Source organism: Tetrao urogallus, assembly GCF_951394365.1.
Source record: "Tetrao urogallus genome assembly, chromosome: 14".
Lineage (NCBI taxonomy): Eukaryota > Metazoa > Chordata > Aves > Galliformes > Phasianidae > Tetrao > Tetrao urogallus.
In genome coordinates this window covers 7,960,588-7,986,211 of record NC_136827.1, presented here as the reverse complement: position 1 = coordinate 7,986,211, position 25,624 = coordinate 7,960,588, and the positions used below count along the sequence as shown (strand labels likewise).

Sequence of the window (25,624 nt, the reverse complement as noted above, 5' to 3'; positions counted from 1 at the left end):
CTAACCTTTCATGTTACTCTTGGATTTGTCAGTTTGCTTGCCTGTGGGGGTTTGGGCCTGCTGCCCCTGCCCACTGGAAGAGGCTGCCTGCTGTGCTGCTTTCTGCTTTAACATTGTCCAGTCGAATGTGTAGTCATATTGGTGGTTCAAGGTCCTAGAAAAGAGCAAAATATTTTACTACAATATCATAACTACCTCACTGGTAAAGCAGTCTTTGCTGAAAACCCAGAACTAGAGATTAACTCTTTCTGTAAGCTGCTTTGGAGATTATGAATGATACACAAATGCTAAGAACTGCCAACTTAAATGGATTCTTGAAGTAAGCACAAATATCATCAAGCAGAGTTTTCTTTTTTGTTTATGCAAGAGTCTACATTTGTCTCAGCAGCAACCCAGATTACTGCTCTGTCTTAACCCTGATTCTCAGCCTTTTAAAGTATATGTAGTTCCATAAGGAACTGCAGCATCATAAATTCCAACTTTAGCAAATACAACTTCTTTGGATTCTAGAAGCTTGGAGACTCTTAAAACATCAGTATAGCTCCTCTTTTTGCAGACACTACTCACTCTGCAAGGTTGGGTTTATGTTCTAGATTCTCTAGCAAACTTAAGGAAACAGCTCTATGCCCCTCCTCTGAAATCAGTCTCCTGGATACCGCTGCTATTCTCATCAGTCTGCCAAACAGGAGAAGCTTCAAACAGTTCCACGAAGGGGCCAGCTCCTCAATCCATTTGCAACAGATTTTGAAGCATAGGCTCAACTCTCTAGCATTAGTGGTAAGAACTCTTAAGCAACAGAATCTTTTCCTTCATACATAAATATCATGCAGTATTTTTTCAGGGTCTTTTTGAAGCAACTATAATCACTTTTCCAACTCTGAAAGAAAAAAGACCCGGAGCTCCAACACCAGGCACCGCAGCTTTCTGAAGTGCAAGTTCCAGAGCAGTTACTGGCTGTACAAATTCCTCTACTGCACTTTGAGACTGACCTGAAAAGAATACGGAATAATTGCCTCAGATACATGTAATCTGGTGCCTCTTCAAAACGCAGGCCACGACAGTAGTTCAGATACATGGCAAATTCTGCAGGGAATCCCTGTAAATCAACAGTGTTAATCAAGCCACGATTTGGAACAAAGGGCTTCATACACTCCTAAGGCAAAAAGCTGAGTCTATAACAGAAGAAGAAAGCTGGCTGAAGATTCAAATCCCTAAATTCCACCTTGCCTCTGTTATTCCCTTACCCTGTATTTTAGAAAGCAGATTTGATAGCAAGTTACCAGGTACATGTTTTTTTTTCCCTCCTGAATCATTACTTGATGCATTATTTGCAATCATAAATACAAAAACCTTCAACATACAACATTTAAGCAATTAACTAATCCTACTTCTTATTAATTAGGCCTCTGAAATACATAATCCTAGCAACTGATCTTAAGAGATTACAGTCATTTTCTTGATAACCTGATTGAACATACCAATGGACATTTACCACCAGTAAGCATGAAGACTTAAATCATGAAGACCTCAACCTCTTTCAAAGACTCTGGGCTCTGTGTTATGTACTTCTCAATTTAGAATGCGTTCAAGCACGCAGTTGAGTAGGTAACTGTAAATACATAATGCTATACTACAAGAAAGAAAAGAATGAGCAACAGTTCAATAGTTTGCAAGACTGTTGGTGCCATTTTGATGTGCAAAACTGTGTGCTCTCAAGGACCTTTGTTAACCAGCACGTGGCTGTACAGCCCAGGAGAACTCTGAAGACAGAAATAAAAATCGCTGCTCTGTGACATACCTCTGAAGATCACTGACATCCAATCCTACTACAGGACGCACTTGAGATACAGAGGACATCTAAACAGGTAAAGGCGGCCTATATACAGCTGCCTTGGTTTTATTTATCCAAGAGGGTAAACGTCAAATATTTGCTGTAGAAGTTTAAAAAAATGGATAACCCTCTCCAGAGAGAGAGAAAGCTTGCACAGCCCACAGTCTCCAACAACTGGAATTGTGGTGGCATGAGCTATCCCAAGAAACAGCAGTGAATGCCTGCCCTGTTCTACCACTGCACGCTCCTGCTGGGTGGCCGAACACAAGGCATTTATTGACTGCCAGAGAAGTATAACTCAGCAGCAAATGCTATGTGAGATTAATACATTGGCTCTAATTTTAAAAACAAGAAAGAAAAGAACTTCCAACTCACGGCATGACATCATTTGGAAACTCTTACCTTACACAAAACCTCAACAGGAGTGGACATTTTCTTTTCACTAATCTTTTCATACTTTTGCTTCTTTGTTGCAGCCTGTGGAACATGTAGGTCACAATATAAGAGATATTGTGCAACACTGGATTAAACAAGAACAGTAGCAAAAAAAAATGACAAAAAACCCTTTGGTCAGCTTTAAGTATTTTATGTGAAATCTCCAAGTCCCACACACTCACTGCAAAGAGAATGAAGGTCAATCTGGTATTAAGATTTGGACACAGTTTAATACCATTTGTTGCAGTCTAATGCTTCCCTCACATGGCATAGCTCGTGTAGTTCTAGCTACTGCTTTTGTGCACTGAACAGACCAGACCAGCATATCTATTTGGTAAAGTTACATCAATTCCCACTCAGTGCCCCATTCAAGTTCTGCCTGCTTCAGTACACAGTCATTACACTCATTAGCAGCTGAAGCATTCCTGTGTTTCATTTCTAAAGCTTGCCTTTAGAAAGCTAACATCTGCAGCTGCAATACTACTTGAGTTACACAACTCTCACATAGAGAAAAAAACAATTAAAAACATGGATACAAGTCACTGAAGTGTATATAACAGAAACAAGACATATCTGCCACGCTTGCACTTGGCTACTACCACATGTAATAATATTTGAAACAAGTACATTTCAGCTGGCAATCGTGCCATGAACTAGACTGAAGATAGCAAAGCTTAACCTGGTAGGCAAGAGATGATTTCCATGCTCTCTACGGCAATTCAGAAAGCCACTAAAAATGTTATTTTCTACTTCCCAAACAGGGCCTCAGCCTCGGACAGGACAATAATAATTTGCAAAGCTGACGTAAGCTATTGTGTAGCATAATTTTTAGGAGTCAAACAATACACGCTGCCTGCTGCACAAGGAGGAGGCAGAACCTTTTTCTTCTGTATTCTATAAATACCATGCCTCAGGAAAAGCTATTTTGCTGAACTGGAACTGAACATTATATACAGCAGCCTGTCCAGACCAGGAGGCAAAACTATGGATCCCAAATAGGCAAAAGAAAAGTGCAGAAGGCTCGAGAGGGAAAGCAACATTACCTACCTTTAACCCTTGCCAAGGCAGACTGGTTCTGTTAAAGTACATCAATACGTAGCCTAGAGACTCCATGTCATCTCGGCGACTGTAGAAAGGGAAAGAATACCCTGAATCACACATTTCAGCATTTCAGCTTTGTTCCAAGCAGTGAAATCATTGCAAAATTAAAAAAAAAAAAGAAGACAAGGAACCAGCAGTGCACCAGTCTGGGACCAATAATGAACACCTGTGCACAAAGAGCAATGTATTTACAAAGGGCATAACTCCTGCCTTTTCTTTGCATTCTCCCTCCTTCAGTACAGTTAAAGAACTCTTAAGTTAACCATCCATAGAGTTCACTGACAATTAGCATGCAAACTTTCATGTAAAAGGCCTCAAATGTTCTCTGTACTGCATATGCTCCAGATCTATGCTTCAGCCACATGAACACCATCATAGTTTGCTACACAGCTTTCATGATTACTAAGCCTAAGTACAGCTCAGCGAAGTGGAAAAAACACTCCATGATTTTTTCCTCTTGGCAAAAGTGCCTCTTCCCAGCTGTAGCAGTCAGATTTTTCCTGTGACTGCATCTCTGCAGCTGACATCTACCTGAAGAGAAGAAACAAACAAAAAAGAACCCTAACAAAACCCTTATTTTTTTCCTAGTTCCCTTCTAAACAGAAGCTGACAGGTATAGCTGCTGCAAGAAAAGACTACACACCTCCTGTCCTCACAATGGAGTAAAAGGCTTAGAGAGTGGGAGTGCTAACAAGATTATACATATGGATGAGGTAGCAGAGCTTCCTTAAAGTGAGAAAAATCTGCAAGAACCTAGACAGTTCTACCTCCAGCTCTTGGTATCAGAGGAAAGAAGCTATAGGTAAAGCTTCATGTTAAGGCCAAGCTGATATAACCACCAGTTATACCCAGAGCAACCTACCACCCCATGCTTGTTCCACCTCTTTGACTCCTTGGGGAATTACTGCAGGAAGTTACTGCAGAAGAGAATCAGTTTGTGTCTTCCTAATCCACTGCACTACAAAGGGCACTAGCTGTGGGAGGGCTGAAGGCTGGAAGACTGGTTCCCTCCTCTTGACAGGAGCTAGCTCTCAAGTCATCTCAGCTGTAACAGGAAACCACAGCCGAGGTCGGAGGGATGAGAACTGATACAAAGACCACAATCCCCACCTGTGAGGCTTCAGTTCTACTGGATTTGTCTTTTAATCATCAGCAGAACCCAGTGAAACTGGTATAAGGCCATGACACAAGACTAAATTCTCTGAGGAGCAGTGGCAGATTCATGACCAGTCAAGAGATTAATGGCTTCTTTCTCTCACCTAGTTCATTCTTCAATGTTCAGTTTCATGATTTTGTAGTAGGAAACATTTATGAGATCTTCAGTGGAAACATTACATTTGGATGTACTGTAATAAAAATTATTTTCAGGATTTGGAAAACAGGATGGTACTCTCCATTACTGTAACAAGAAACAGAACACTGCAAACAGCTCCTTAGGAACAGTTGTCACTACATATAGGAAAACATGCTCTGTAACTACAGCACTAACAGTTGGAGCATTCTGCCATATGTTTCAGACCTGGTCCCTCCTGATTACAGTAATGTGTTATCTGTCTGCTTCACTGTTAGCTTGAGAGAGGCAATTTCACAAACTGGCATGGACCAAACCACGTTTCTAATTATACCAGAATTTCCAATACCAGCAGAGAATGGTACAAGACCTCTAAACAAATTCAACAGCAGTAATCCTCTGCAGTTCTCTCCCTTCGCTGTGAAGGCTAACATGGCTTCTCTCACAAGAATAGCTAAAGTTCTGCAAAATTTATTTAATTCAGAAATAACACCTGTCATTTACACCACCAGACCCACAGGTCAAGTAAGCTTAAACAGTGATACTGACAGACAATAAAATATTCTTAAGAAATACTAGTGAAAGCAAAGATGAAAATTTTTTTTGGATTTTTTTTTAAAGGAAACAAATATTTTTAAGTTGCATTTTCTACCAGTGCTACCACTAGAAATTGTCATTGCCATCTTGATTAAATTCAAAATCATAGGCACCGACACCCATGAAATTTCTGAGTAGGAGTCCTCAGCATCACGCGGTAAAGCCGTGGTGTTACACTGCTGTATAACACCTAGGCACACAAGAACAGAGCTGAGCTGTTCTTTCATACCTAACAAGAGCCTTCCAAAGAACCTGAAGTGCGACCTGCACCAGCACGCTGCCAGAACTCTGTAGCAATACTTTCTCATCCAGACACTAAAAATGCGGTGCTAAAGTAAAGATAAAATGTGTCTGTACACACATACATACACAGTGCTGCAACTACTGCTACACAGGGCAGAACGCAGCAGAAACTGAAACGCAGCACGTGTGGAGTAGCAGTGCTATCATAAAGTCTCGCTTGCAGGCAAAAGAACAAACAGTAGCTTGATAATTAATAGGAAGTCAGAGAACATCAGCTTCAGACAAGTCCTTCTGGTAACAGAACTGCCCATCTCAAGTCAGTCACCAGTGGCACTGACAGATCCGCAATCACAAAAATGCAGTTATATCTGTGAAGAGACAACAGTGTAGATTGCCCTAAAAATGAAAAGCACACAGACCACCCACCTCACGCTAGCAAGAGAGCATCTCTCCAAGAAGCAAATTAGGTGCTTTGGTTTCCTATCCTTGCACAAGGAGCAAAGGGATACATACATTGACTCACACAAAATTGGTTTAGGCATTTCAGAAGCTTACAAATAAGATGATGTTACTGCTGTGCTCTTCAGGGCTGCCATCTCTTTGAACTCACCTCTGCTCAATGCCAAGATGTGCGTTGATACTGGCATACCGAGCTGTGCCAGTGAGGTTTTTGTCTTCTCTGTACGGTATGTGTTGCCTTGTCCTGTTGTCCCGGTACTTTTTGGCCAAACCAAAGTCAATAAGGAATAACTTAGAAAAGAAAAATGGAAACACATTATACTTATACACACGGAATCCCCAACCAATTTCATCAGGCATTAGCTACACTTTAGGACATCCACACAACATAACAGCCTACAGTTACAAGGAAGCAAAGTAACAGTGCAGTCACAACTAGCTTTAACTAACAAGTTCAAAAACTTAACAGTGAATTAGTTCAAGCCTTTTTTCAATCCAGTGGAATAGATTAGACTGCGCTACTCAGCATCTCTAGTTTAGCTCTACATTTATTTTGTTACTATTATAGTTTGTATCAAATTAGCTCAATAACTACAGTGCACAATGTAGAAGAACTGTGTCAGTGTTCGTCAGGAAAACCCACTCTCACAGAGCATTTTACACATACAGATAGTTAATGGCAGCTCAGCAGCTTAATGCAAATGATGCACATCCTGCTCTCTTTTCTATGCATTGTGAAGAGCACTGGCCACTTTGCAGAGCAGAAGGCCAAAGCCTCCAGCAGCAAACAAGACATCTTGCCTTCGACAACATGCCCTCTGCAAGGCTACCAGAAGACATGAAACAGCCGCATGAAACTCTTGTTGATGAAATTAATACAGCCAGGAAGCTAGAGCCTAATGCATAGAATCCAATTTAGATTTCTAATGATCAAGCTTGCTCAATGACTTGGTGTTTAGAGCAACAACTGAGTGCGTGCTAATTAGTGTGCTAACAGCCAGTCTATCCACATGTTCATACAGACAGTAACTCCTTGCGACAAGATTTCAGGACTAGGCAAATAAACTGAGGCAGAAATACACAAGGAACATTTCAAACTCTAGCAGTTGGTCTTCAAGCTATTCATCATCTGGCTGAGCAGATTTCAATGCTGGATTAACGACAGGGGATCAGGGACTACAACCCCTGCAAATTAGTGAATGCTGCAGAAGTGAGCAGGGAGAGGAAGATGATGGGAGAAGAGACACGGATTGAGAAGTTCTCAGTAAAAACCTGTTCAGCATCACCTTAAAGATAAAGAAAAGAAGATTGCTTTTCATGCAAACAAGTACAGGGATTCACATGCAGTTGTATCTGCATTCAAGAATGAAACAGGTCACTGTAGTACACTGGCACTGGAATGTGCTATAAAAAGAAACACTCAGCATGGAAGATTGCAAGGCAACGAAAGGAGTTTCTGAATGGCACAGCAGACACCTTTCAAAATACTGGCTGAAGATTTTTCTATCTGTAGTAGTCTAGACAAGACAAAAAAAAAAAGCTAAAAGCCTCTTTAAATGGCTGATGTTAGAGCAGAAATTCTTGAGCTGAAGCTGTAACATGATTTATGCACAACGTTCCTGTTCATCCGCTTTTTACAAACAGTTCTATGGAAAAGTCACCCTGAAGGCCCCGAACACTGCCAGCAAGAGGAGTTAAAATAGACTTTAAAAATGAATTCCATCAGTTGGACAACAGCTTGGGAAAGGTGAGGGCCTTTTCTTTGTTGCACCCACTTGCTAAGCAGGCATGAAGATGGTCTCAAGCTACAAGAGAATGAGAAATGTGCATACTAAACTTCCAAGCATGGAGCACAAAGCTCATATGTGATTACTCTGGTGCAAATGCAACTTTCTCAGAAGCAAAGCTTGATCTCAGAGGCTATCTTGCATTTTCTGATGAAAGGTCTGTGATTTCATGACAGTGTCTGATGTACAGTTTGCAACAGCTACTTCGCAAGGCCTTTGCCAATTAGCTTAAGTAAAGCACTATGCCTAGAAAAGGAAGGAAACCGAAGACTTCACCCACAGAATCTTTTCAGTACAAATTTAGTTACAAACAAAGCGATTCAGTCTTGACATTAATTAATGCCACAAAGGGACAAAGTCACAGCTTGTGAATGAATATAGGGAACACTGAAAGCACACCTCTAACATGCAAAGATTTGGTGTCTCGTTCTTTGTTTAACAGACTACTTAAGATTACTTCCCTCAAGGGGCAGAGAAGTAAACTAAGTGATGTTGCCTCCTGCACAGCTGCTACAAGCTCTGAATATTAGCCCTGAACAAGGCAATTATACATTCTCTTAAGCAGTATGGGGAGCCCTCTTTAAAGACATACACATATAAAACAGAATCAGTTTTGTAATACAATTCTGCTTTACACATTAGTCAGGTTATTAGATATTATTTGACAACACTGGCCTCTCTGTGCAAGATTTTTCTATTCCCTAGCTCAGGCTCATGCTGTATGCCCTATTCTAGATAGATAGAAGTCAAGGGTGTTAAGTTAATTTCAAAAGGAGGGACACTGGAAGATATAGCCTTATTTGGATGAATATAGAACACATTGATGCCAGTTAGCAAAGAAGTTTTTCCATAGATAACCTCATGCCACCTTAGCTCTGCTTACTGCATGATCAGTAGGAAACTAGAAAAATAGGGCAAGACTTCTGCCAAGAGCAACGACAAAAGTAGATCAGAGTCTCTGCTTCAACCGATAAGTGAGTTTCAGAAGCAGACAACAGAAGTCTAAGCCTGCACACAGCAGCTAGCTGGCTGGGATTTAATGCTTGAAGACTTATTGGGGAAACTATGGGCTGCTGTTCAGCCAAACTCCTCAGCTATGATACATATTCAGCAGTTTCCAGCTGTTCTGCTAGAAAGAGGCATATGTCTTGATGTGCTTCCAATTCATCTTTCTTTAAGAGTCAAGAGTACTACATTTAACACTAGACACTTCTCCATGACACTGGAGTAATTTTATAAGCACAACAGATAAAAATATGAGAGCTCTTATCACACATTTGAGAAGATTTTGAAGAAAAATGGTATGGGAAAAAGTCTGGTTGACACGACAGCAGAACTTGTTCATGTGTGTGAAGATGCTGCAGGAACCCTATGGGAAGGCAAGCAGCCACCTGCGCAGGTGTCCATGTAGAAGCCCTGCTACTTCACTTGGGTGGCAGGTCTGTTCTTTAACATATCCAAGACCTCGCCTTTCAGTTATAAAGGACAGAAATAAAATCTGCTTCTGCATCTGAAATCAAGCACATACATTTAGCCCTTTTTAAAACCAAGTTTAGAAATAATTTCACAATTTAAACAAGCGCCACAGGGAAACATCTTAGTAATGTTACATGTTTGCCAAGTATGTCTGAATAATGCCAACATAAGAGGTGCTTTTGCAAGATCTACATTCTCCAGATTAAAAAAAAAAAAAACAAAAAAACAAAAAAAACGAAAACAAAACAAAAAATAAAGCACATGAATTTGGGGTTGAGGTTGGAATAGGAGACAGTTCAGACCTGGTTTAATCCTGAGAAAGATGGGTCCTGAGAAGTACTAACAGTCATGCTTCTTTTCCTCTTCCCCACTGGAGATTCTAAACACTGAACAAACAATAGAGGGTGGCAGTGCATCAAACAGTATTGCTTACATTGCAACAATGGCCGGCGCAGACAGGCAACACCGAGGCGTTTGAGAAAGAACAGGGTAGCCAAATGCCATCCTTCTTCCACCAAGCTCTGTAGCTTTCCAATAGCTATGTCGGTTTGGTTTTTTAATTTGTTTTTGTAAGGAGAAAATTTAAAAGATATGGCAGGGTAAATTTCAACTGCGAGCCGCTCCAAAATGGCACTGCCTTGGCCAGGGATAACAGTGGTGACATTTGGCTCTATTAAAAAAGGAAATTGAAGTTTTGCTTACAAAAGCATCCTTTGGTTCCATAAACTGCCCTTCCCCCGAAAGACATTTAGAAAAAGTAAATCTTCAGTAAGGAAGAGGTAGAAGGCATTTAGTCACCTTAAAGTTTACTTTCATAAGCATGCAGGGCTTATTTCTAGCAGAGCTGAAAATTCACCTTTTAAGGGGGAGCACAATTTCTCCCAAACACCAAATTAAAATTTGAATACGTTCATGTTTTTAATATAACTGACAGGAAGCTACTGGAACAAGATTACCATGCTATTCTAGCATTTGTGGCTGATTTTGATTCAGGTAGTGTACAGTCAACTTTCCAAAAACCCTCAACTATCCTTTACTACTAAAAGGAGCAAACGCTGTGTGGTGGCAACTGTCCCTAGATAGAACACCTAAGTCTAAACTTACCCAACTCCTTTCTCATTCTGCTCATGTAAACCTGCCAATTTGCACTTCTCTCAAGAAGTGCCTCTCTGATCTCCAAAACCCTGCGTCAGTAGCGAAGCCCATACCCACAGCTCACAGAAGTATTTAGCCCATAAGGCTGCATGGCTCTCTAACTAGGATACTAATGGGAAAAGAAGAAAAATAATGATTTACTGGCATTTTTTTCCCCAGTTGATGCAAATCTAATGTGTCTTTCCACTAAAATAAGCACAGCAGTATCTTCTAGGCCATTAATCCAATGAAGATGAAACAAAGCACAGCAATGCTAAGCTAGCATAACTGCAAAAGCATGGATAAATGGCCCAAAAAGAACAACTGGAAATCAGAAACTAAAACTAGAAAAAAGCTGTTTTTACTCCAAGTTTGGTTAGAAAATTAAGGAGCCTAACTGCTTGACACAGCAGAGAAAAACAGAGCTCTACAGAGTGAAAGTATGAAACTTGGGAATGAGCAAAGTTTAATAGCAAAAGAATTACATAAAGACTGCCTTTCAATGAGGCTTACAAGCTTTTCCAACAACGGTTGCATCTAAACATTCAGTGCACTGCACCTCTTCAGACAAAAGCTGTTACCTGACGTTAATACATTTCCCCCTTCTAGTGTTCGTGGCTCTGAAGTTGGCATTCATACAGGCAAACAAAGGTAAACATTTTAAACACTGGTAGTGCCTAAAGAGATTAGACATTCTCTAATGGCATATATAGAAAATAAGTGGGAATCTTGCTTCCAATAAACAGCTTGATCGGGTACATTTGTCCTGAAGTTAATTTCTATTAAGTAGCATGCTTAATGCATTGCCAATGCTGCCTGTCTGCCCGAGCTCAACACACAAATTGCAGGATTAAGCATATTTTACTTAAGACTAAAAACAAAATAAAACCTCATGTAGAAGAAAACTCCCCCCACCCCCCCCCCCCATCTGGAAACATGCACTTCTGAGTCTTTTTAACCATCCAAACAGTGCACTATAGCCCGCTTCCCACCCCACCCCTCTTTTCTTCACAAACTAAAAGAAGTTTTTTGTTGTACAATATATTCAGGTTCTCTATAAAGTTTTTCATTCACATTTTAGCATAAATTCATTTATTCATAGAGACAATTGATCTACATGTTGACTAGTAGTCATATCCACAGTTCTGATGGCTGAAGAGTCCTCTTTACCAGTCTGTCACTGCAAGTCTTACTGCCCTGATGACTGGTAGGCCAGGAGCTCCCACGATGGCACAAATACTTTTCGTCCCAGGAAGTCAGCCCAAAAGTCAAAGATTTGACTTCATTATTAAGAAAAAATGCCATTACAACAGTCATCTCAACAGTGAAACTCCATCACCGATGAAAATCACAAAGTATTCTCTATGGTTCGTTTACAACCTTGTTGCAAGACTTGAACTCATCTTGCAATCAAGTCCATCTCAGCGTGGGTCTGAGACACACACACGTGCCACTGCATTTAGCAGTGGATACTGAGAAAGCCAAATTAGCCAAGTTCTCACAAAGATTTATGGTTTAGCATCCAATACATCAGCTTCAGCAATGAGTAAAAAGGCTGTGCAGCTTGAATTAAGTAACATAGCCATTCTCTTTGAATCTTTTAAATACAGCATTAGACTAACCTTATTACAGTGACGCCCAATACCCATTAGGAAGTTATCTGGCTTAATGTCTCTGTGTATAAAGTTCTTTGTGTGCACATATTCAATTCTACTGATCATCTGTAAAACAGAAAACATCAAGAAAGAGATTCATTGAGAGCAACACAATTCACTTACGCCTACAATTAAGCATGACTTCTTAGTGCTACTTTCCACTGCAATTTAAAATGTATAATATGCTCAGCAAAAACCAAGCCTTTTTCATATACTTTCTTTAAAAAGTCCTTTTACGTGTTAAAATTCCATACTGGCTGTGAGCTGGAAGATTAAATATCTGAAATTACTTCCCAGACATTCAAATTCATCACGTAACTACAGTGTCCAACCAAAGAGAAATTTATTTTTGCAGTGTAGCTTTTCAATACCTACCATGAGACAACTTTAAAGCTTGTCTCTTCATGCAGCACCCATCTCAGTTATTCATTCAGACAGTTATTCACTTATCACTAAGTACTGCTTTTCCAGTCACTTTTTTAGAGCAAGTAACAACTTGATGGTGGCCCATCCTACTCTGACGACTACAATCCAAGAATGACAGTGAGCAAAGATGCAGAGAAGTTCTGGCACATCTTAGCATCATAAATGGTCGTTCAATTTCCCGTGCGTGAGAAAAGAGCACGAGTTCATATGGAACAGCTTTTCAGATGCACTTCACACAGCCTTTAGTGAGCTAAGTATGTTACAACATCATATCCTTGACAGCTGTTCTACTTTATTATGTCCTAAAACCCAGTTCTGTATGCTGACCTCATACATCTCCCTTCTTTTCCCAGATGACAAAAAGTTGGTATTCCATACAAAGGAATATTGCACAAGAACTGCGCAGGTTTTTTTCCCTCAGAAGCACTGTAACAGCCTGACTCTAGTTAAGTGAGCATGTAAATGCTTTGTTCTAGAGCAAGCATACCAGCCATTTAGAGCAGCAGAGATAGGGGACAGCTGATCTTGTCTCTATACAAGCTCCCTGAGCTTCCCTGGCCATACGCCTGGGATTCTACGAGCTCTGGCTAAATGACAACTGGGTACTAACACTGATTATGTAATACTAAATTTAAATTGCCATTGAAAATTCAACTCACAAACCCCCTACTGCCTTCCAAATAACTGAGAACAGTACAAGCAAGCTATTTACTAAACAGCAAGTGGCTACTTCAAAAGCTGTACTCTCAGAACCAAGTTGAAGAACTGTCAATTGCTAGAAAAAAGACTAAACAGACAGGCACTCCTGAGGCCTCAGTTAACAGACTGCAAGGCCTTGATTAAGTTTGAAGCAGTACAGCATCTCAACTAACACAGAAGGCTGTTTAACACATTATTTAACCTACTTAAAGAGAACCATGCTACACGAAATAACATTCAGGTTTTCTGACATCCTGACATTTATGCTTGTACGTACCTGGTCTGCTAGCATAAGTACTGTTTTCATCGTAAACCTGCGAGAACAGAAGTTGAAGAGGTCTTCAAGGCTGGGACCAAGAAGATCCATAACTAGAACATTGTAATCCTTTTCTTGACCATACCACCTGCAACAAAGAAACGCGCTCAGCATTAGCAAGAATCATACAAGTTTGAGCCTTAGCCATCAGTAAACAGGAGTGAGCCAAGCAGCTCCATTACTGTCAGTAACGTAGCAGTTATGCTCCTGAACGTACAGAAGTGATCATTCTCAAAATGCATTTTTGGAAACCAATGGACGCTTTTAGAACATTCAACACTTCCAAACCCTAGAAGCCCTCTGCTGGACTCTCTCCAGTCCTCCCACATCTCCACTGTCCCCAGAAGTCCAGAGCTGAACACACCATTCCAGGCGCAGCCTCAGTAGAGGGAGTGGACCATCCCATCCTCCTGTACCTGCTGGCACCACTCCTGATGCACTCCAGGATGCCACCAACCCTCTTCAATGCAAAGGAACATTGCTGGCTTATGTTCAATCAAGAGAGTTAACTAAAAACCAGAGTTATTAGTCACTCTTACTTTCCTGGAAGCAAACCCTGAAGGCAAAACTGAAACTGACAACAGTGCATGGCATGTTTAAGTTTCCCTGAAGTAGAAACATTAAGTTTTAGCAGCAACTGAAACACCAAACACAAGAATTAACACAATCAAAGCAGAAGTCATTACAAGCCAACATACTGAGGTTTTGGTACATATCAAGAACTGAACTGAAATCTGAACTGAAATCATCAACAGGACACCTTACAGTTCTATCTTTATTTTCTGCATTATTTAATTTCACAGAAGCATTGTTAATTGCTTTAGGCTTTGTTTCATGTAAGGCATCTCTGCAATGCAAAGAATTCATGCAGTTAACTCATACTACCTTCTCATTTATTCATTCAAGTTTTGCAAATATCAATCAAGTACTGCTTACTACTAAGTAAATGACAAGAACTCTTCACTAGATTTTTAACACGATACAGGGAAAGACAGTTGAGTGCCACAGAGGCAGAAATAGTTGTTGCAACACACACTCTTTCAATCACAGCCAAACAGGCAGTAGGATCAACCCTTAAGTGTCTGATGTGTCAATCTGGGACAAAAAAAAAAGAATATTTGTTTCAGGAATTACTCGATATGACATCTTGGTTCCTATCAAAGTCACCTTTGCAAACTGCTGAGTAGTTATGACGAGGGTCTATAAACAACTCTGCAGCTCACAGTTCAAAATGAAACACCGCAGTCAACCAAAGCGATGAAAACTGGATTGGATGATCTGCTAGATATTCTGCCATGAAATTTAGCTGCTCTATGAAAAACAAACCGAATCCAAGCACCCTAAGACCTGCCATTCTAAAGAGTAAATCCAGATTCAGGTAAACTATGTTTTGCTTTAAGAAGTGAAAACTATTTCAGATGCTGATTGTAATTGTTCATTACAGTAATGGCTCAATAGCCAATAGCACAGTCCAAAGGAAAACATAGGCACAAGAACTTTTTTTAATCTGCTGATCACTCAATGTTGCTGAAAAGCAGACTCAACTCTGCAAGACAACAGGACTTCTATACGCCCAGTTTTCATGCTTACAGGCCTATAATTCCTCAAGTAGTAGAGCACCCCATTTATTCATTGCACTGACAGCAAGTGAAACTTCTGCTAGAATACCAGAGTCACCCGTGCTTTATTTACTTTGCTAACGCTCAGTTTTCATTTCCCTTGGAACTTTTCCAGGGAAAATGAGATTAAGAAGTAAGGCTACATCAGGTCCATTCACAGCGTGTCCAGTAGCTGCTACTGCTGGCAGCACAAGAGAAAACATTACAAATGTTGGCTCTTCTGAGGAATCCTTGGAAATGATGATGTGAGCTTGGCAAGTACTCGTTGATCCCACCGTCACTGCAAGATGACATATGATCACACCTTTTGGACGCGTGCTTTGCCATGCAGGTTTTAATGCTGCGGGGAACGCCACAGCACCAAACGGAGCAACCTCTGGAAAAAAGGCTGGTCATCTCCAGAGATCTCCAGTGGTCCAAGCCCTACTGCTGGTGCAGTGTCAGAAGCAAACTACCAGTAGGAAAGAATGACTGTACAAAGCCCTGGTTAACTATCAGATGCTACAAGAACCTCAGAACACATCTTCTACTTGTCAGTTAGACATTTTCTTCTAAACACGCCCAGAAAGTGAGTTTCTTTCTCTCCCTGAGCAACAGAGAACAGCAGCAACATTTTTTAAGCAAGGAGAGCTCTAGAAAGCAGGAAGGAGATATTTAACAACTTACCAGTTCACTCTGGTTACACAATAACCCTGTGTATTAGTTACGTACCACATATGTTCAAAAGAAATATAGAATCCCTGGACCAGGAAAAAATCATTATCACTATTCTAACTCACTTGCACAGCGCCCACGTCCTATTAGGACATACTGCACAATTAGACAACTTCAGTTCTGCTGCACAGGTCCATCCGTACCTACTCATGAGAACATAGCAAAATCAGCTTTCCCAAACATTTGTAGAAAACCTTACTGGAAGGCTTCACTGATCATTAGCAGGACAGTGCAATACTGTAAGACTAGGAGTTATCTCTGAACACTACACGCAGCACAGCAAGCCCTGACGCAGCCGCTAAGAGGCACAGCCCATGCTGAAGCTGCGGGCTGAGCCTAAGCTGTGTGCGCGCAGAAATGCTTCGTCACTCCCATGTCTCATTTGTTCAAGGCCACTGATCAGTTAGAGCATAGTTCATAAAAACAAAGCAAAAAACCAAAACAACTCTTTCTGAAGCTTTTGTGGTTAGAACATTATCAAATTCAAACTGTGGCCTTCATTTGGCTTCAGCAGCTCATCTCACTCAGAAGACCAAGACTCTCCATGTCGACAAGTTTCCAAATCACATGGTTTAGCAGCCTGCTACACAGCTCCCATATACTCACACACAAAACTTCTTGTAACATCCTGATCAGTTTGCAGCTCTATGCTAAACAACTAAGTCACATGACACAGTAGTTTCGAAGTATTTGGTTTCCAAATCCCACCCAGTGAAGTATGAAGGCAGATCATATGACAAATGAACGCTTACTCAAATGTTTTTTCATCCCCTTAACTAACCTTGAGACAAGCAAGCGAAGTACTGATGCACATCTAGCACACAGTGGCAAAGACCGTAGGTCAACTTGACCCAAGCTTAAATCCTTTTCTGTTTCCAGAGATGCATCTTTAGAAATCGTATCATCTCTATTTCATAACCGTATGGCTCCTAAATAATGCCAATAGTAAAAAAAGCCCTTGAGAAAACATGTCTAAAAAGAACTTTAAGAAAATGAAATATTTGGTTATTGCCCTGTTCACATTTCGTATTTCTTTCCTTCAAAGAGTCAAACTGAGGTAAACCAGTTAGTAAAGAAGTCAGCAAAGAGCTAGCAAAACTCAGAAACAGGCTGAGAAACTACAGGCCCAGCTGCAGCCTCCTGTGCCACTTCTGCACCCTTGTTGGACAATGAGTAGTTTTACACATTACATTGATAACTGTGCTGGTACTGCTACCTTGTTGTAATTACCACCACCAAAACTGTGCGAGCTGTTCTAGGGATAAATAAAAGCATTCAGGAAATTCATATTTACAAAGTGACAAATGTGAACAGCAGTGAATGAAGCAGCTCACTGGACAGCTGTTGGTCACCAGCAAAGAAAACCCAAACCCCAGGTGCTCCGAAACTACCAAGGCATGAGCATAAGGCAGCATCATTTCACCTACAGGTTACTGTGTGCGTAAAACCAGAACATCAGCTCACTGTCACAACAACGCATCCCTACTACCAACTATAACAAGACTGTCTTGTTTCAGCTCAATAAAAGCTCTCCTCAGACCCCTGTTTTGCCCAGCGTCTGCTCTTCCGCTCCAGGCTTCTGTGAATTTGACTGCCACCACTGACTATTCCTGTACCACCAGGAACTGCAGAAGGTCACGCTCGTGTCCTACAACAAAAAAGCATCCTAGTGCCTCAGTGCAAAGAAGTACAACGCTGCTGTGAGAAAGCTTAGACCCAAACCTTTAGATTCTGGAATTCAAGCAAAAATATAATATTGATGAAAAGGCATCCAGAAACAATTATATCTTCATTCAATAAAAAAGGTCAATTTGCACTTCAACATTCTACTACCTTCTGCTAATTTCATCATTTGTACTATGTCACCCTACCATTACTGTCTAGTTCTATGCAATTAGTTTCCCAGCATTTTGGCTTTCAAATGTCAGACAGAAGAACTCATATGACAAAAAAGTGGAGACTGTCGAATGAAAGTGGATTGAGAAACACTACTAGAACAAAAACAAGCCACAGTGAACAAGCAAGCTGGAAAGAACTACTGGGATTACCTGAGGTAACCTTATCAGTAAGTTTGACGAGTCAGTGTGCACATGAGGGTGAATACACAAGTCTGGAAGACCTGATGAGCACAAAGGACTCAATGTCCGAAATAAAACCGAATGACAGCGAGGCGATGAATGCACTGGAACTATTCCACTTCTGTGATCACTAACGCACTGACACAGAACTCTCCTAACCGGGCATAACGTAACGAAAGGGAAAACACAGGCCTCCCTATAATCATATGCTTCCACAGGCAGCACTGAAAAAAATCAGCAATCCTAACCAATGCAAACACGGGTATTCAACAGAAACTGGGCAGGAGGTGGTGCCAATGCTTACAGCACTGCTGTCCCTTCATGCAGCAATCCACAAACGCACGGGTCAGATATCCAGGAGAGGCAATATAAAACAGAACAGGGACAGAGGACTTCAACATGGATGGAAAGGTGGTGATCCTAGCAACCGTGTTCACACAGCTCAGCAAGCCAGTCATGAAATTATGCAACTGCTCATACAGGATGACTGTAAGAGGGAGGCAGCCATTAAAGAAATCAAGGAAGTAGTAAATGGGCACCGGCCGCCTACGGGTACAAGCACTCATCTTCAGGCTCTTTCCAACCACAGAGCAATGAGTGCTGGCCTAAGAAGTCAGCATTGTGCCAGAATCACAGGAAGAACTGCACATTAACCAAAACAAGCAGGAACAGGACCAAAAGTAATCTCTTCTGGACTCCTCAGGCCAAACTCCTGAGAAATAAAGATGTTACAGACAAACCACTGAGTATATTCTGCCTGTAAAAGTACACTAATTTGAGTCTTAACAGATATGGAAGCAACACACGAGGAAGACAATCTACCACTCAGATTCTGATTCACATCTACATTGCCACATATCCTGTACTCCCTGAAGCTGGAAAGGCACTTCAACTGCTAGCCAGCTTGGAATCAGTAACATAAATGAACCTAACATAACATGGCATGACTGAAATACTGAAATGGAATATTTAACAGATGTCATCTAACATTAGTTGCCATGGTGAGTATGAATTAGGCCACTCAAGTACTAAATAAAGAAATAGCAAAGAACACCCTATGTTATCAAGTTAGGTAGGATATAAATAAAATTTTGTACCACTTTTTGTACAGTTATGAGAAAAATATGAATACACGAAGCATGCCAATGCAATTCATCCATTAGGCACAAGGGAAATTTCATCTGCCTGGTCTTATGTTGCATACATACTTCTATGATCTGCTGCTTTGCTAGTTGTTTTATGAAGTAAACTAACAGCTGGTAGGAAGCGAGGGGAACATAAGTCACATTTCTTCCATAGAAGTCAAAAGGCTCAGTTCAGATGAGAAGGTAAGCCATTAATCTACAGCATGTACTGCAAACACTGGAGGAAAACAGACCCTCTCTGTAGGACTTCTGCTGATCATCTGTGCCAAATGGAGTTAACACTGAACTGCAAGTGCACACTTCTGCAGCTGTTTCTGCAAAGGACGAACTAAGGCAAGAGAAAAAAAAAACAATAAAAAGCAGGGTCTCTCTCAGCTGCTTTTAAGTAGTCCACGAGCACCAATTAAAACAGAAGTTTAGATTGTTATAAAACGTGAAATTTTGTTTAAAGACATTCACTCCTAGCAGTAAAAGTTCAGGGATTCATTTCAGCTTCACACTGAGCTATGAGAACAGGAGTGTTGCTCATATCTACCACAGTGGGTCTGTCCCTCAGTAAAAAGGTGCTTGAAAGAAATTTACCAACTTTTAAGAATAGAATTTAAAATGCTCAGGGAAAATTCCATTGCGAGAACCACCTCAAAATTACTGAACTTGACCATGGTTTTCCACTGCGTGTACTATTTAGTGAAGATAAATATGGAGAGAGGCTTATTAACAGATTATCCACCAGCATGGCACTAAGTAATGAGAGCCCTGATGTCTGAGATGCTTTGACTTTTTTGACAGCAGCTTTATAACATGCCACACGATAGGACATTATGTAGCAATACCTAAGTGACAATATTTAATTTCTCAACCTCAAAATATCGTGCAAGAACTTACTGCATTGTCAAGTTAGAAATGTAGGATTTTACTTGTTCAACCTGCAAAAACAAAAAAGTCAATAGCACTTGTATTAAAACTTCGCAGTGACTGAACTCAAATATTCCCCTGATAAGCCTCAGATGCAACTGAATACTGCACCTCTCCAGCTCTGCTCACAGAACACAAGCATCGTCTGTTTTACAGTCAACCCTGGTTTTTGTGCAACACTTTCATACCTTGCCAACAGCTGCAGCTAGATCCAGCACAACACCCCTTCCTAGTGGGAAGCAGGTAACAAGTTACACCGAGGTGTTGTCAGGAGAAAAAAAAAATCTTAAGTTTGCTTTTCTTTTAGAAGTACATTTGCAAGATATCTAAAGAATCTTCATAAAGGATATCAACTCTTGTTCATAATCACCATAAATGGCAAAAAGCAAGAGCGGCAACCACAGGCGGTTCAAACAATTCTCTCATCAAGAGTGCTTCAAGAGATTCACACCATAAACAAAACAACGAAACCTCAAAGTTTCACTTCTCTGAATCAAGATGAAGAATGTGGGAATCAAAGCAGATATTCCAAACTATTAGGATCAACACCCAGTTAACGAGACAATCACAGCTAAAAATGCTTTGCTACTAAAAAAAGAGAAAGAAAGAGCTGATGACTGAGAACAACCAGAATAAACCTACCAGAATATTGCAGACTTGGCACTGTGTCCCAAGGCAGACCAGATCATCAGATGTTAAGCTTGGTTCCAAAGCTGGTTGTCAAAAATGAAGACAGTATAGCCAAAATTCGTGCATACCACAGTCTGCAGCGGTATTCACAGGTTTTGTGACATTTCAGAGAGCAGTTGAGAATCCTCCCTGCTCTTCCAGAAAGCAGCAGCTTGCAGCAAAGTTGAAGAGCCCCGTGTGAATTTAAAGTTGTGCAGATATTCAGATAACAGACAAGCTAATCTCAATTTTTGCTATTTCATGTGGAAGTGATATGTTCTGTTACAGTGCAAGCAGCAAGTCCTCTCTCCACAAGTGAAAGCTCACAGTTAATCCCACAGAAGCAGCAGGATAAAAACGCCGTTGAGCCCAGCTTATACAGCACAGAAAGTGGAAAAGCTTGGAACCAGATACTTCATTTCTGTTGTTGCTGCTTAAAGGTACCGCTTCACAGAAAATTTAACCAACTTACTGCAAGAATTTCCTCAACCTGATTCATCCTTCTCAATACACTGAGCCAAGAACAGCTCATTCCAACTGGACAGCAAACCATTACAAAACAAAAGCAGAATGCGTATTATCAATTACACACGCACAGACCTCAGTACAAAGTCATACACTCTCAGCTTTGCTGCTGCCAAAAACTCATGTCAGAAAACTTGAGTTGTCTGGAACAACATGTGCAGTAATCTGACATTGCTCCTAGGCTTGGTTAAGCACCTCAGTGATGCACCTGATTGTGTAAGACAAGTCCCCTCCTTCAGATTCCAAGCACCAGGAATTGGGATTCTAATGACACAATGTTTCAATGCTTATCAAGCAAACTGTGAGCTGAGCAGCCCCTCTGCTTCCTCTTCTAGAATATAAACAGAAGTACTGGTTTTTATTTTTTCAAGCATCACTACATTTCATATCACAAGACAACAAGAAAAGCACAAAGAACCAGTCAAGCAACATCTAATATGTACATACTTCAAATTTACAATAAAAGACACTTCCAAAGTTTTTCAGAAAAGCTTTTCTAAAAAGTCATCCTAAGATTAACAATGCTGGAACCTGAAGGTAGAAATCTTCAAGACCCCCTGACATCAAATAGTATCTCAAGTACAACAGAAGCCATCTGTGTTGTTTTGAGTGCTGCCCCAGTTGTCAATTCTTACCCAGATTCTTGTAATCTGGTACTACTTTGCAGAGGCCAGATGTCAAAAAAAGTTCTTAGTTCCTCTGTGGTGATGGAACTTTAAACAAGAGTCATAGGGAAAGTGAGGTCAGATAAAAGTATGTCAAATACAAAGGAAAGAAAGCTTACAAGATTACTGCTTCATTTGAAGCTGGAAACAAGTTTCTAAACACGTAAGACAACTTCCAGCATCTCAGCTTTAAATAAAAAGCTCGTATGAGGCATTTAAATCAAACCCAAGAACTTACTTCAAATAGTATTTCACTTCTGTTACATGGTAAGTTTGAAAAACATGAAACTTAAGTCTCATTATAGCACTAAAGATTTTCAGAAAAAAGCGTAAGCTTAAGAAAGCATGCTTTTCCAGTTTTGTGATGAAACACCAGATACCCGCATGCTTTGGCTGCTCTCCCAGTTACCCTTGTTTTAGCACGAAGCTGCACCGTGATGGCTTTCCAATATGCAACTTCTATTTCTCAGCTGTGAAACAAATGTATTCATACAAAGAAAAGAGAAACTTGTCTAAAATAAAAATTAAATCTGGTTACACCCAAGCAACTGCTGTAACTGTAGCTGTTCTGTTTCATACAGGTATGTTTGTTCTATTCCTGTTGAAGGCTGCCACGAACAGAGAGGACAGATGGGTGAAACAAGGCTGCATAACTCCAGCATACAATCAGGTCTACAATCAGTTGTGTTTACAGAGCAGGGCGAAAAGCTAGCAACTTCTAGGTTTTGTTAGAATATACAATCTGAAATACACGAATGTCCCTCCAGTTTGTACAGACCACTAGTCTATACATGTGCAACAAAGTGAGTTAAGAGCAAAAGGACTAATTAGAATTTGCAGTTTGACTCAGCCCTAACGAAGTTGTTCCTGCAGCACAAGACACCAATTCCTTTTATAATACTGCACAAACACCACAAATACTAACTTTAAAAACAATTATTTAAAATACTCTTGGCCAAAGTGTTTCTGGAAAAGAAAGAAGTTTCACTTAGGCTACTCTGATGTGGATTCAGCAGACAGAACTACACAGGATAACACCTCAATAATCAGAGAAATGACTCCTCCTAGAGTCTGCTGCACCAGAACAGCAGCAACTTACTTCTGGATCAGGAAATTATTGAAAACTCTGAAAGTTTCAGGCAGAATAAGAAACAAGGAAACTGCCTAACAAGCTACTGGGAGGGATTAATCCTGGCACTTTAACTGTACGGAAATCCTAGTGACGCATCTGTTGCGGGTAACAGAAAGGGGCTGCCATTTCATTCTTGGTCGAGGTTCTCAGCAGTCTCAAGCCTTGCTGCACATAACTATGAAAGGAAAAGATACATGCCTGAGCACGTCCCTTGTCCCAACAGGAGAAGGGGGAGGGTTAATCACGTCTATCCGCCATTTTCTGAGCGGAGGAGGAAGACATGTTGGAACAAAAAAAAAAAAAAAAACAACAAAAGAAAGCAGCCATTTCCAGTACCAGCTCCAAACTCTCAGCTCATCAAGAACACTGGCTCACACAGAAACAATCTCATGCTTTATTCTGATCGCTTTAAGAATTTCTCATAGCTCACAAACTGCTGAAGATCTCACTTCCAACGCACAGTATGTAAGCCTAAGAACAGAGTCTGGAGCAGGGAGAGGAAGCTACAAGGATACCCAGGTAGTTGTTAAGCTTAGAAAGGAGTATTTTTCCCAGCAGTCCAACTCCTTCAAGAATGAGTCTCTTATGGTGGTGTCCCACCTCATGGGAACATTAAAGAAAAGTTGCCATACTCGGCATCTACAACTGAATCCTACCGTATATGTGGGATGCCAACTCCTCCTTGCAGAATTTTGTAGAGTTTGCTCTCATACAGCAGCTGGGGATGTCTGGCCTTCTGAGACTCCAACTTCACAGCAACTTCCTGCAGTGAGAGGGAACAAGGAATCAGAGCAGAGCGTCCACCGAGCACTGCCTTGCCACTTTAGTATTCCCCACACTCTGAGCTACAATTTTTTACACTTCTGCCAATCAACATCCTGCAATTTGTTGCCTCTTCAAATAAAATCCATAGCATGATGATTTGTACTTGAATATCCATCCCAGGTCATGAAATTGAGCTGGAGATGTTCTATCTTCAGATTCACACAAGCAAGGAAGAACGTACGTGGGTGTTTCTTCTTTACAGCTCAGAGAAGTGAGGGGGAGAAAGAATAAAAAAAAGACGACAAAAAATAAAAAAGAACTGAAGAAACAGGGGATCTTCTTTGTTTCTACTGCGGTTGATGAACACGAGATAAATCGCTTCCCAGCAGAAAAAAGGGGCAGAGATGACTGCCAGAAAACAGACTTCTCCGGCCGCTGACAAGGCGCTCTCCTCTCCCTACCTCTCACAAAGCAAAGCGCCGGGCGGCGGCCAGCGGCTCCGTGGGAAGAAGCAGAACCGCTCCCGGCCAGAGGCCGTGAGCTGCGGGCCCAGGACCGGAACAAAACGCCCGGCTCCACGGCCGGCGCCCCGGGAAGGCGAACCCAGGGAGCCAAGCGCCGGGCTCAGGAGGGCACCGCCGCTCTCCGGGTGCGCCGAGCCGCCGGACGGGGGTGCGTGCCGCCCTTACCTCCCCGTTGGTGATGTTGATTGCCAGATAGATGTCCCCGAAGGAGCCCGAGCCGATCTTCCGCACCAGCTTGTATTTGCCCCCGACGATGAACTCGGCCTTGGAGCCGCTGCTACTCGCCATGGCGACAGGCGGCCGCGGGGCGCTCCCGGCGCTGCGGGGCTCGGGGGAAGGGAGAGGGGAAAGAGGGCTCTGCCGCCGCCCCGGGAAGGGGAGAGGGGCAGGGGAGGGAAGGAAGGCGCGTGGAGAACGAAGAACGGCGGTCCCCGCCGCTCAGCTCGGGCCGGGCCCCTCGGGCGGCCGCCCCGCTCCGCGGCTCTGCCCCGCTCCCCGGCCGGGAGCCGCTCGGCTTCCCGCGCCCTCCGGAAAGGTGAGAGGCGGCCGCCGAGGTGCTGCGAGGGAGCGGGAGGGGAGAGGGGAAGGGAAGCGCGAGGCCCGCTGGCTCCGCCGGGTCCCGGCAGCCGCCGGTCCCTACTCGGCCGCCGCCGCCATCTTGTCTCTCAACCACTGCTATCGCGGACACAAAATGCCCCCAGCCTGCAGCCGCCGCTTCTTCACCGCGCGGGGCACGCTGGGAGCGGGGCGGGGCGGCCCGGCGCACGCGCTGAGGCGAGGCCGCCTCCTGCCAGCAACGCGCCTGCGCGAGGGGCGGCGCGGGCGGGGACAAGGCGGAGATGCGGCCGCAGGAAGCCCTCCGCGCGTGCGCGCGCACCGCCCTCCCGTTGTGCCAATGAACGCCGTCGTTTTCCATCCGCCCCCAGCGCTGCGTCGCGACGCGTTCTGGGTGTGCGCGTGCGCGTCACTGAAGCTCCAGGCCGGGCGGAAGGGGAGAGGCGTGCGTGCCCTCAGTGCTCCTTAAAGGGGCTGGAGCGCCGGGCTGCGGGCAGGCTGTGCATGGGCCTTCGAGCCGTGGCGCTGGTGACACGGGCTGTTTTCAGGCAGTCTGGTGGGCTCTGTCTGCGCAGGGAAACGGCAGGCGGTGCTCTCACTGCCTGCACAGCGATGTGACACCTCTGCTGCTGGCTTTTCAGGGCCGTGTCAGACGTGGAGCCTTGCTTGCTTGTTTCTGAATTGCCTGCATTTAAGCTATGAAGAGAATCTGCAGCAAGGTGCCCCGTGTCCTGCTGCGGTGCTGTAAGCACCAAACCCCCATTTTGTGGGGCTCAGCCCCACTACCTGAAGGGGTGTACAGGAAAGCTGGGGAGGGGATTTTTAAAAGGGCCAGTAGCAACAGGATGAGGAGGAATGGTTTTAAATG

The 25,624-nt window shown here is 42.4% G+C and overlaps 1 protein-coding gene across 2 annotated transcripts; it reads right to left on the bottom strand.

Moving 5' to 3' along the window:
- CSNK1A1 (casein kinase 1 alpha 1) lies at positions 1-24,489 on the bottom strand (the record flags this gene model as incomplete). 2 transcript variants are annotated; one of them, XM_079542474.1, is made up of 10 exons in its annotated part: positions 1-154; positions 990-1,096; positions 2,234-2,308; positions 3,314-3,392; positions 6,109-6,248; positions 9,523-9,606; positions 11,977-12,075; positions 13,412-13,538; positions 23,569-23,675; positions 24,367-24,489. In XM_079542474.1, the coding sequence occupies 10 exons, from the start codon at positions 24,487-24,489 to the stop codon at positions 1-3; spliced, it is 1,095 nt and encodes a 364-aa protein (XP_079398600.1). The 2 variants fall into 2 exon arrangements, with proteins under 2 accessions (XP_079398600.1, XP_079398601.1); XM_079542475.1 differs by lacking the exon at positions 9,523-9,606.
- Positions 24,490-25,624: the final 1,135 nt, after the last annotated feature.